The 12,414-nt window shown below is 36.8% G+C and overlaps 1 protein-coding gene across 1 annotated transcript; it reads left to right on the top strand.

Annotated features, from left to right (window-relative positions):
• Nucleotides 1–3,774: 3,774 nt before the first annotated feature.
• LOC104217820 (26S proteasome non-ATPase regulatory subunit 7 homolog A) lies at nt 3,775–9,995 on the top strand. Its single transcript, XM_009768153.2, has 10 exons — nt 3,775–4,099; nt 5,920–6,012; nt 6,111–6,192; nt 7,610–7,706; nt 7,816–7,891; nt 8,076–8,134; nt 8,246–8,368; nt 8,974–9,031; nt 9,132–9,217; nt 9,590–9,995. The coding sequence occupies exons 1-10, from the start codon at nt 3,913–3,915 to the stop codon at nt 9,659–9,661; spliced, it is 933 nt and encodes a 310-aa protein (XP_009766455.1). The 5' UTR covers nt 3,775–3,912; the 3' UTR covers nt 9,662–9,995.
• Nucleotides 9,996–12,414: the final 2,419 nt, after the last annotated feature.

Below are 12,414 nucleotides of genomic sequence, written 5' to 3'. Positions count from 1 at the left end.
GCCTATTGAGTTTTCACAGACCTTATGTTCCAAATCAAAGCTTTGATAATCATTTAGATTGTGATACTGCCCTCTTGGGCAAGATTCTTGTAGGTTGAGGTGCATCTTTTGTCTGACCTTTCTTCTTCCCTTTTTAGCACTTGTACCAGTAGCTCTAGGTGATAGGTCTTCCTCTCTTGCCACTGCCTTGAAGTTTCTTGCAATTGATTCATCATTTCCTTCCTTCTCAAGTTGACTTTGTTCTACTACTATGTTTTCAATTTCCTCAAGACTCATATTGTGTGTGATAATATCATACAGAATTTGGTTTGGTGATTTCAATAGCACATTAACTTGAAGTTGCATGTTTTGCTAGTTCCTAAAGTACATGTCATTGGGATTGCCTCAATTGCACCTGAAGCCTTAGGAACAATGGCTTGTTCCATTTGATCATGTGATAACCTGTTCACCTCATTCGACACTATTGCATTCTGTTCCTTGCCGCCTAGTACCTCCTACATCACCTTAAACTGTAAATCATACACTATCCCTAAGCTAGGGTTCGCCGACTGTTTGGTTCTGGGACCTCATTGCATCATGTAAGACCATTATAAGAGCATTATTATTAGGCCAAAAACCTTCACCCTCCATAACTTGATCTGTAACTGAAGCAAAATTCTGGGTGGTATTCCCAAGGTTCATTGTAGCAACAGTTGTAGGAATTACTGTTCCATTGATATTAGAGGTTCTAGCTTCAGTTGATTGGTCTGGCCTCATTGTATCCCCTAAGACCTCAACATTATCATTACCAATCTTATAACCACCTGAAACCTATACCGGATCACCTCTAGAAGTTGCAAAAATCTGAAAAGTTCCACTAGGGTTTACTGTTCCATTGGAGTTCTTCTTCCTAGATTCATCAACAGCTGATCCAACTGTGATTTTATCTCTCATTTATGAACTACAATCAGTTGCATTGCATGTTGCTTTCATGTTCCTTAAATAACTTCAACCCTAGTTTTTTTAGAACTAGGGTTTACCGTAGCACTGTCCTCAATAGTATTAGTTTGTTTTCCCTATGTATTGCTCCTTTTGTCTTTGGTGCTAGCACTTGAATTAGCACCAGAAATATCCTATATATGCTCCACTTCATCACTCCCCAAAGCATTGCCGTTGTTTATTGTTCCAGTGTGCTCTACTACCTTTGTACATCTTGACTCGATTGGTTCATGGTGACCTCTTTAGGAGCCCCAAACCTTATTTGTACCCAATTAACTGTCATTTCCTTACTAGCCTCCACCCTAATCCCTGTAGGAATAGGATTAGAGTTGTCATTCTTTGCCTCTATAGTAATCCTAGTTGTCTTAGGAATGGATCTGGAATTTTGAACATTCTCCAGCTTCTTCTTCTCCTGGTCCTTCTTGGATTCATTCTATTTGTTTCTTCTCATTCTCTCTAACGTTCACTTCTCCCTTGCCATCAGTAAGCATCAAAATTGGTTGTTCAATTTCTTCAACTTCAAATGCATCAAATTTATTTCTTGTAACTACTGCCTCTTCATTGATCTTTCCCTTCAATTTGTTAGCCTATTGTTCCTTCGCATTGTCGATTATATATCCTCTCTTATCCCTTTGGTGTTTATTTTGTCTTATTTGTATCCACTATTGCTTTACATGGTTAGGAATAGGTTTCCCAACCACCTTACCATTTGTGAGAACCTTAGTAGTGTTATCTGCAGCTCCAACAACTTCCTTTCCTTTAGTTTGATCTTCAATAGCTTCATCAAATTTCTTGTATAACTCAGGATGTATCACCCAACAGTCCACTTTATTATGTCCTTGCTTCTTACAAGTATTACAATACTTTGACATGTAATCATACTTTATTTTGATCCACTTAGATTCCTCAGGTCCAGATTCAACTTCTTCCTCTACAATTTTAGTTCTTTGAGGAACCTTTGCTAACAAGTTCACCTCAGCCTTCACCTTGGCACAACTAGGTCTAGTACCATTTTGAGTAGCTAAATCAACTTGTAATGGCTTTCCTACAACACTTGCCAAAGAGAACACAAATTTCTTATCCAAGAAGTTTGGAGGCAATTCTGAAAAACTAATCCATGCAATTGCAATTGAAGTTTCTTCATTAGGCTTCCACCAAGGATTCCACTTCGTACCCTCATCTGCCAAATCTCACCTTGAACTTTCAAATAAAAGGCTGGCTTTGAGAGCAAGTGAGCATAATCTTCCATTAATGAAAGTCTTGATCAAGACATGATTATCTTAAATAAGACCAATCGAACCAACACCTTTGAGTTCACATTGAATAGGGATAGTTTTGCGTAATTCAGTGATCACAGGCTTGCCATACAAAAATTTTCCAAGCACTTCCAGTTGTAAACCTTGTTGCACAATGGATTGCTTAAATTCTGTCTTCTTTCACTTGATTATAGACTCACCATGTAGATACTCGACTATTTTGATAGGGATATTGGCTAGGGTTTGCATAAACACATTTAATGCTTTTGGTTGTGGTAACAGCACATAGTTTTGTAATGGATTAGGGTTTGTACTGGATAGGAGAGCCTGTGGGGAGGTATTTGACAATTGACCAACCTCAGAAGGAGGATGGCCAGTGGCCGGAGAAGCCATGAAAGGCTCGTGATAGTAGCTCCTCAATTCTTTACAAATCACTTGATGCTAGAGACTAGGGTTCCAAGCGGAAAGGATTATCTAATTTTTTGGTCTTTTATGGTCCAAAATATTTAATTTTTTCAGATTTCAAGAATGAATCAATTTTTTTCCTACATTGTCCTTGGAGTAAATAGTGTTGGAGTATGTGTTAGGAGTAATTATTTTCCAATGCAATTGAGATTTTTTGCTGAAAATTTGAAATAGTCTTTGATGCTCACAAAGTTTTCAATGTTCTGCCAGGTACTTCGTCTGCCAGATGCTTCGTTCAATTTTGATGGAGTTTTATACGCCATTTGCTTCGTCTAGATACAATTTGATGTCACTATTAATTTTTTGACTTACGTAAAAAAGGTCTTTGGAAAATAGCATCTATCAGAATTTTGGAAAGTGCTCTTGGCAATCACTAAAATTATTAATACTCTGATCACACGAATTACCACAAGAATATGGGAATCGCCAGAATTTTTCATATGATCATCATCATGAATTACCACAAAACATGACAATCGCGAGAAACTTTATGAGATCACCAGGATTTACAAAAGTATTGCAATCGCCAGAACTTTCATATGGTGATCATCATAATTTGCAAAAATATGGCAATCGCCCAAAAATTCATATGGTAATTACCAAAATTTGCCACAAAAGCATGTCGTCATCATAATACGTGTGCTTCAAAATTTTCGTAGTGATTGCGTCCAAGGGTGTGACCTAGTGGTCAATAAAATTGGTGACCGTGAAATCTCTGGTTCAACTTCCAGCGAAGGTAAAAAATACTAGGTGATTTCTTCCCATATATCCAATGCTTGATGGATAGAGTTACCGAGTACTTATTGCTATTAGGAGGTGGCATGTATCCCGTAAAATTAGTCAAAATACACGCAAGTAGAGATATGTCGTCATTTTTTTGACGAGATCAAAATATAAACGATAATGTTAAAAAGGTCCATCCAGCGTAATTATAACTTTTAAAAGGGTCCTCCAGGGGGCTATTCGTGTACTGGCCAAGTTCCACTATATTTTAGGGCCTTAGTCCAACTTAAGCTAAAAATGGGCCTAAGCCCATCAATTACGAGTTCAAAATCAATAGAAAAACAAACATATTAAAGGTCTGTTTGGCAAAAGAGGTTTTGGAGGAAGAGAACTTTAGAGCTGCCGGTTGATTTTCTCTTTCACTTTCTCTTTCCCTTGGAGAAGAAGTTTTAAGTTTTTCCGCTTCAGATTTCGAAAGAAGCAAGCAATAATGGACGTAATCAAGTCGCAGCAAATATCAGCTCGGCCGATTGAGAAAGTGATAGTACATCCGCTGGTACTTCTGAGCATCGTAGACCACTATAATAGAGTTGCGAGGGACACCAGGAAACGTGTTGTTGGGGTTTTGCTTGGGACTTCTTTCAAAGGCACCGTTGATGTTACCAATAGCTATGCAGGTCTCAGATCTATATATTCACTTTTGCCCTTTTATGGAATTTTAAGTTTTTCAGTTGTGTTTTTTTAATTACAGAAATAAAAGTTTTTTAGGTTTCATATGAGTTAAATTATTAGTAAAAGAAAAGTAAGGGCAAACTATGTGAACTAAATTGTGAAATAACAGTTAGTTTGCCTTTATTTATGGGATTAAGTTTTGCTTGATGGGGTTTATGGTTGTTTTTGTGTGTGGCTCTGTGTCATTTATGTTCTTGCCTTGTATTTGGATGGAATTGACCTGAATAGAGTGAAATTGACGCGAAGATTGTATAGCTTACCTAAACTAGTTAACATTTAACGTAGTTGATTGTTATATTTTTTTTTGTCTCCTGATGGACATAAAAGTTAATTAGTTTAGGTTTTCTTCTGAGCTAAGTTACGGAAAGAAAGTGGGTATTTACTCCAAAAAAGAAAAAGGTAAGAAAAGATCAAAAGAAAAAGGGTAAAGTTCTTGCCGTGAATTAGGTATAAGTATTTGATCGTGCATCCAAGGGTGTGACCTAGTGGACATTGAAGAGGGAGAATATAACTATGAGGTCTCAAATTCAAATACTAACGGAGGCAAAAAAACGCTAGTGATTTTTTCCATCTGCCTAGGCCTTGGTGGTATAGTTACCTAGTGTTTATGCTGGTAGAGGTAGCAGCTACCTAGTGGTAGTAGATGTGTGCAAGCTGGTACACCATCGTAATAATAAAAATAACTGCCTAATCACCGGGAAATTGTAACATGAAATTCAATCTGCCTCCTTATTTTGGGTGAATACATCAAGGAAATAAACTGAACTGGAGCTAAATATAGTTGAGTTGGCCCTAGAGCCAAGAGGCTTTTGTTTGGTGGTCAATGTTGACTTGACGTTTAGATGTATGCTTACAATTTAGAGAAATATATGGTTTTTTGAAGAGCAGATCTGTTTTTCTGTCTGTTGGGAGGTCTTGCCTGGAGCATGGAGCCATGGAAAAGCAATAAGCTTTTTGGTTGTCTAGAATGGGAAAGAGAAGCTAGAAGTAATATAAAGTGGCTTCTTTTTAGTTTTCAATGTTTCATATGAATTATGCTACATTTCTGGAAGGAGGAATTGTTGTATTCTCTGTTCTTATAATTACTTAGATTTGTCGCTTTATTCTTCTTTAGTAGAAGATCATATTTCTGTGTAGGTTCTCTACTCTTTTGGTATACTGCTTGTATACGAGGTTTTTCCCCATCATTAATAAAATTATTACTTCATCAAAAAACTTAGATTTGTCGCTTTATTGTAAAATGTTCTTGCCTCTTTGCTAAGCTTGTCAAGGAAGGACAGAATACTCATGATAAAAGGCTTTTAAAATGTGTGATTAATTGGCTTTATATTGTAAATCTTATTCTAGAAAAGTAAGGAAATTTATGTTGGCTTGGGGAAAGATAGAATACAGCTTATCCTATCAACTCCTCAAAATTATTTTTACTGAAGTGAATGAAAATAAGAAAATTCTAAACATACTTTGGTGACTGATGCTGTTAAGTTGATTGCTGAATTTTGAGGGAAAGACTGGCATCTAGCTTTCCTGTGGAGATACATTATCAGTTAGACGCTATATAAACTCATACTTAGTGAAATGCAGTTATAGCTGTGAAACCAATGCAATATCTTGAGGTTCAAATGAATAACCTTCTTTAGATGGGTTCATTCCGCTGGAATACTTTACCCTTTTCCATGTTTTCTTCTGCCTAAATCAAGAGCTTGGTCCAGCCTTTATCTATTAGACCGTTGTGATTTTACCTAACATCTTTTGTTGTTGCATGCAGTGCCCTTTGAAGAGGATGACAGGGACCCAAGTATCTGGTTTCTTGACCATAACTATCATGAATCAATGTTTTCCATGTTCCGTAGGATAAACGGTATGTTTATTCCGTACGACGTGGTTTTCAGTTCATGATTTTATTTAGAAGTATTATCACCTTTAAGGTTCATACTATTTTTGACTTAAATGTTTCAGCCAAGGAGCATGTTGTCGGCTGGTATAGCACTGGTCCAAAACTTAGGGAAAATGACCTGAACATCCATGGGCTTTTTAATGAGTAAGGACATTACCTTTTTTTTTTTCGTTCGGAGATCCTATTTGACCTTTAGTTTTTTTGAGAATTATTTGATCTTTAGTTTGTCAACATGAGAATCTGCCGTGATCGATTATGCCTGGATGCTTTTTTCAAGCTACAAGCTTTACTTATCAAATGAAGCTATTAGAGGGGAACGGGAAACTACAAAAAGAGAAATTGGGGACAGAACTGCTTACAACACAAATGAGGGGTATACCTAAAAAGAAAACAAATTAATAGACTTGCAGGCAAAAAGCCAATGTCACAGGAAATGGTTGAAATGCACAAGTCAAACTAGCTTACCTCCCTGTTGATCTTGTACTAGTCACTTGATTGAACAACTTTCCTTGTTGACTTCCCAACGCCCTTAAGGCAATTTAAATAGCATCTTCATGGATATACAAAACTTTCAGCTCAAAACTTTTTTTTTGGGATAAGGTACTTTCAACTCTAAACAATTTTTAAGTCGAGTTTCATGGAATTAAATTGCCTTGATGGTGCCAAACTCAAAACAACTTTATACATGATTATTTTCTAATAAATTGCTATACTAGATTTGTAAGATAACTTAGTATCGATTTCGATAGTAGTATAACATTGGCAAAAGGCCTTTTGAGCCGAGGATCTCCCGGAAACAACCTCTCTACTCTTTCGGGTAGGGGTAAGGTCTGCGTACACTCTACCCTTCTTATACCCCAAATTTTATTGGGTTGTTGTTGTTGTTGTATAACATTGGCAAAAGAGGTGTTAAGGGTATGTGCGAGTTGTGGCTTGTTCTTTCTCATTTGCTACATTTTAAGGAAGCAACTTATATGCAAAAGTTGGGTAGATGTCTCCAATGGGATATTTTATCTATTGCTAAGAAAGGTTCCCAATATATGAAGGTGGGTATGTGGGGAGTACCATCCCAATTGCTTAAAATTGCTCCTCTTTATTTTTTCAAGAGTGTAAATTTCTTTGACTTGTGGCAACGATGTCTTAAGCATTGTATCTTTTGTGCTATAACCCAAATATGCTGCTTATTAAAAAATCTGGAGAGTTGACAAGACCATCAAAAAAATCTGGTTGATGATCCCTGGTGCTATTTTTTGGTGTTTCTGGAATGAAAGGAATAGAAGATGTTTTGATGGAATCTCAACTCCAAATCACACTCTCAAAGCTATTTGCCTACTCAATCTTTTTTGTTGGACTAAATTAGCTTCTGTAATTAGCACTGACCAATTTTTGAACTTTGTTAGCTCCCTGGTCTTAGATTGACACTGTAAAGGGAGCTACAATTCTTATTTTTTCTTTTTTCTGCATTTCATTACTTTTGTAACTTGCATCTCCTTGATGCCTTTTGCTAATGGAACACCTTATTTCATCAATATGCTGCTTATTATTGCTGGTGTTATTGCAGCTATGTCCCCACTCCAGTCTTGGTTATAATTGACGTCCAGCCCAAGGAGCTAGGAATACCAACTAAGGCATACTATGCAGTTGAGGAAGTTAAAGAGGTAACGACTTAGATTAGCAGTTGATTATTTCAAAAAGCGTTTGGTGCTTGTTGACATTCATAAGCTGGTTGTCCTATGAACTTGATGTGCTGGACGGGTAAATTTGCAGAATGCAACTCAAAAAAGCCAGAAGGTGTTTGTGCATGTACCTTCAGAAATTGCTGCTCATGAAGTTGAAGAAATTGGTACAACTTCAAGCTTGTCTTTTTGTTCTGTAATTTACTATTGTTTTACTTGTAAAATTTTGACTTAAAACTTCTATTCTTTTTCTTGATTTTGTAAGTAGTTTCCCAATCTTCTCCATTGCAAGTGACATTTACATGTTGTATATGCATTAAGAATTTTCTTACCATGTATTCTAATTGACAGGTGTTGAGCACTTGCTAAGGGATGTGAAAGATACTACAATCAGTACTCTTGCAACTGAGGTTTCTTTCTGAACCTTCTTATGACCTTTTTACATTAAAAAAATAGATGATGATAAGTTTGGCTTCTTAACAAGTAGAGGGCAATAAGAACTTTGAACACTTCCAATCCAGGTAACTGGGAAACTGGCAGCTTTGAAGGGATTGGATGCTCGACTTCAAGAGATACGAAGTTATCTAGATCTTGTCATTGATGGGAAGCTTCCTTTGAACCATGAGATTCTATACCATTTGCAGGTTACCATTGCTATAAACTTTCCTTCTCTTTTTCTGACTTCATAGTCAGTCTTTTAGTTGCTGATTTCTATTTTTCTAAAGGTTGTTGATGTTGGTAAGGAATTTTTTTTGTAAAAAGTTTAATGAATTTGTAGGTCTAGTTCAAGCAGCTTTCTCTGTTTTTTAAAATACAGTTTTCACTGCTTAAGGACCTTATTTAAACGAATTAAGCTGCTAGATTTTGGAATATCTTGTCCTTGGCTACAGGTTTTCTTTAAAGAATTTTCTGCATGGCAGTTTGGTTGAACAGACGGTGATTGCTTGTTGCAATCTTCCCGAATCATTCTATGGTGAATTTTATTTTAGTGATATGTTGGAAATAACTTTAATGCTTTAGGCACCAATTGTAATATTAGATCGTGTCTATTGCTACAACATGAATTTTAACAGAAAGCGCCGAAATGATTTCTGTTCTGCACTTAAACATAAGTGTTTCTATCTGTTGATCCGGCAGCTGCTGCCAATGTTTTGTTCGTTTTATTGTGGTGCGGATAGTCTGATTTTTAATCAACTCTCCATCCAATTCCAAGATACTAACATGTTGAACTTGAAAAAACTTCTTGCAGGATGTCTTCAACCTACTGCCAAATCTAAATGTTGCTGAATTAGTTAAAGCATTTTCAGGTAAATTAGCTGGAATGCCATCTCTGTTTCAATAACAGAATCTCTACCACATTATGTTGTCTTTTAACCTTTTGAGTTTCGATTCAATTCCTTCTTGCAGTGAAGACGAATGATATGATGTTGGTCATATACCTATCTTCACTTATCCGAAGTGTAATTGCTCTCCATAACTTGATCAACAACAAGGTACATTTTAATCTGTAGTTTCACTTGTTTGTTTGTCATCATTTTTAGAAAAAGAATCTGTTGTGCAAAGATTAACACTGATCTAAATGAGTGTTTATGACTTGTAAATAAATAAAAAAGAGAAAGAGAGAGAGAGAGTTCCAGCGACTAGTTCAGTTTGTCAGTGGCACGGCTTTTAGTTTCCACAACCAAGCATATGGTTAGAAACGGATGCAACTGTCAATCTTTCACTGAGTCGTAGCTTCTGCTATTTTCCTGCTTGTACCTAGAATGTTGATGTTGTTTCCTGCTGCATTTTAGAGCATCTTATATTGTACATCAAGTGCTTTATCTATTTTCTATAGTAACTGAGGCTTGTGGTATCCATTTCAGATGCTTAACAAGGAACATGAAAAGGCTGAGGATTCAAAGCCTCTTGCAGTGCCAACTGCAGCTGGAAGCTAAGCACTCAGTCCCCCTTCTTCCCCCTTTTGGTCATTCACTGCACAACACTTGTAGCTTGTTGCAATTGGAACCTGAATCTGCCTTGTGACAATCTTGCACGTGGAGGAAATCTCTTATGTTTTAGCATGTCTTCCGTTAGCATTGTTCCTCCAGATTTTAGATTTAGATCGACTGACAGAGAACATATATTTTTCTTTGTATTAACTGATCAAACTTCGTCCCTTGTTTCTTTTTCCAAATTCAGTTAAAAAAACAGGCTCAACTACATGGTGTGTCGTGTATGAATTAATCGCTTGGTACCTAAAATAGATGAATGTGACTTCTTATTTCTTAATTGCACTCTCAGCGGGTGTTTTGGTGTTTTAGAGTGGCAAATGCCTATTTGCTACTTGTATGTATAGAGAGTTCTTCCGTGCATCAAGTCTCCCCGAGATTGCCGGAAATTGTTTCCCGAAAAAGGAAGAGTTTTCATTCGATAAAATTATGTTTTTCACTTGGAGAAGTAGATGCAAGGTCTTTATTTTGACAGTTGGCTCTACAAATCATATGCCTATTTGAGCTCAATTCACCATTTCGAACCTTTAGTAAGGCTTTTTATACTCCTCCCTTTATCTGAGGTATTGGAGGAGTGGAGTATTCGAGGAGTGAGCGTATATTGCAGACTGAGCATATGTTGTAGGCGTTCTTCTGCTTGCATTTTTTAGGACAAAAGTGGTATTTCCGTAGTGAACCAAAAGCTATGGAACAACTTAGGTGTGGTGCTTTTGTAGAAATGGAGCTTTTTATCCTTTTTATTAACCGTCGTGAATGGAGAGATCATTACACATGGTATGCTTGATCTGTGTTACGGAGTTTTTTTTTTTGCTTTATGCCCATAGTGTCCTTGAGCCTAGGGTCTTCGGAAACAGCCTCTCTACCTTCACGAGGTAGAGATAAGATCTACGTGTACACTACACTCCCCAAAATCCACTTGTGGGATTATACTTGGGTATATTGTTGTTGTTGCTTTACGCCCATAACCTAAATAAAAAAGCCTTCTTTGTCTTTAATATTTGTACGGTCGGCAATTGTGACCTCTCAAAAGAATTGATGATTGCATAAAAAATCAGTGCTAATATATCTAAGACTCCTCAATTGACATTGTTAGCGACTTCTCGAGAGAATTGATGACTGCATAAAAATCCAGTGTTTCTACATCTTTGGCTAGTTGTAGCACAAGATTATCTTGGACATAGGCCGATGCTTTCATGGTGAATTTTCAATTTTCGACAGAACGTGAAAAATGAGAAAAATTGCAACAAAAATAAAGACGAGTAACCTACTTTTAATAGGCAAAGCGAGCTCCTTTACTTAGAATCAAACTCCCACCCAACGTGTGCGCTCATCTGTGCGTTTCACATCTTAATCATCCTTAAGTATATGCTCCAAAATCCAAATTTTGTGGTCAATGCTCCCTGCAAATTCTGGCTGTTGTAGCTCTCTTGTAACGAATTCATTACTATGCTGGTAGCTCCCCTCATCCCCCAATAAGATTTTAACAAAAAGAACTAAAAATCACAGATATTAAAGGAGAGAAATTCAAAAATAGCCAGATTTACAAGTGGTCGTTAAAAAATAGCCACAGTTTCAAAAGTAATCGAAATTTAGCCACTTTTCATGTAAAGATAAATCTGAATGAAAACACTGTTCAAAATCCAAAAAAATATTCCAGTATAATATACTGGAGTTCCGGTATATTATACTGGAACTCCAGTCTAATATAAGAGTTCGGTGCACCTGTGTATGAATTTCCAGCATATTATGCTGGACCGGTATACTTTGCTGACTCCAGTATAATATACCGGAGCACCAGTGCTCCAAGCTCCAGTATATTATGTTGGACCGGTACTGGAGTTCCAGCATAATATACCGGTCCAGCATAATATACCGGAGTTTGGAGCACCGGTGCTCTAGTATATTATACTGGAGCCATCAAAGTATATAGGTCCAGCATAATATGCTGGAAATTCATACACAAGTGCACCAAACTCTAGTATATCATGCTAGACCAGTCTCTGTTGCAGCAAAATAGTGGCTATTTTTCAATAACCTGGCAAACACTAGCTATTTTTGAATGACTAGCTCGAAAACTGGCTAGACCGTGCTATTTTAACGTATTAAAGGCTTATAGAAGTTGAAACTGAAGAACTGCATTCTCCCTATATTCAATTTAATTACTAACCTACTTAGCTTGCAGCCTCATCAATACGCCTTCATTGACCATGTTTAATCAGGAAATCAACTTTCTTATATATCCATTGATCCAATTACTCCTTACATTACCCAATTCAGCCTCTTACCTCTGACTTTATAACTTTTGACTGATCATGCTCATCTTGCACCAATCAATTAAATAATCCTCAAACTATTAAGCGGTTGACATATAACTCATTTGTATCCATCCCACTCTTTCTAGACCCGCTTTATTCTCAAAGACAGACATTCTGCTATTGTATTAGAATTGTCTAACAACCCCCTTGCATCAGCTATTAATGGAGCACGATATCTCGATATGTAGGTATATCTATACAGTTTACACTGTTATCGAAATAGAAGATCAGGCTATCAGCAAAATGCTAAAAAAGTTACCGGTATTAAATTTTAGGGCAAGACCATCATTCACAAGCACTCATATGCTGCATCTTAGAAGCAACCCAAAAATGTCTTTTAACAATGAATAAATGTAGAACAGAGCATGAACATATAGCATCACA

The sequence above is a fragment of the Nicotiana sylvestris genome, chromosome 11, assembly GCF_000393655.2.
Source record: "Nicotiana sylvestris chromosome 11, ASM39365v2, whole genome shotgun sequence".
Taxonomy (NCBI): Eukaryota; Viridiplantae; Streptophyta; class Magnoliopsida; order Solanales; family Solanaceae; genus Nicotiana; species Nicotiana sylvestris.
Note: the sequence above shows the minus strand (reverse complement) of the source record. Positions and strands in the feature narration are given on the sequence as shown.

Bases quoted from the DNA above. Each gene is read 5' to 3' on its own strand.
- LOC104217820 (XM_009768153.2), top strand. From the start codon at position 3,913: ATGGACGTAATCAAGTCGCAGCAAATATCAGCTCGGCCGATTGAGAAA. The intron at 4,100-5,919 runs GTCTCAGATCTA...TGTTGCATGCAG, and splicing joins TGTTACCAATAGCTATGCAG to TGCCCTTTGAAGAGGATGAC. The intron at 6,193-7,609 runs GTAAGGACATTA...GTGTTATTGCAG, and splicing joins ATCCATGGGCTTTTTAATGA to CTATGTCCCCACTCCAGTCT.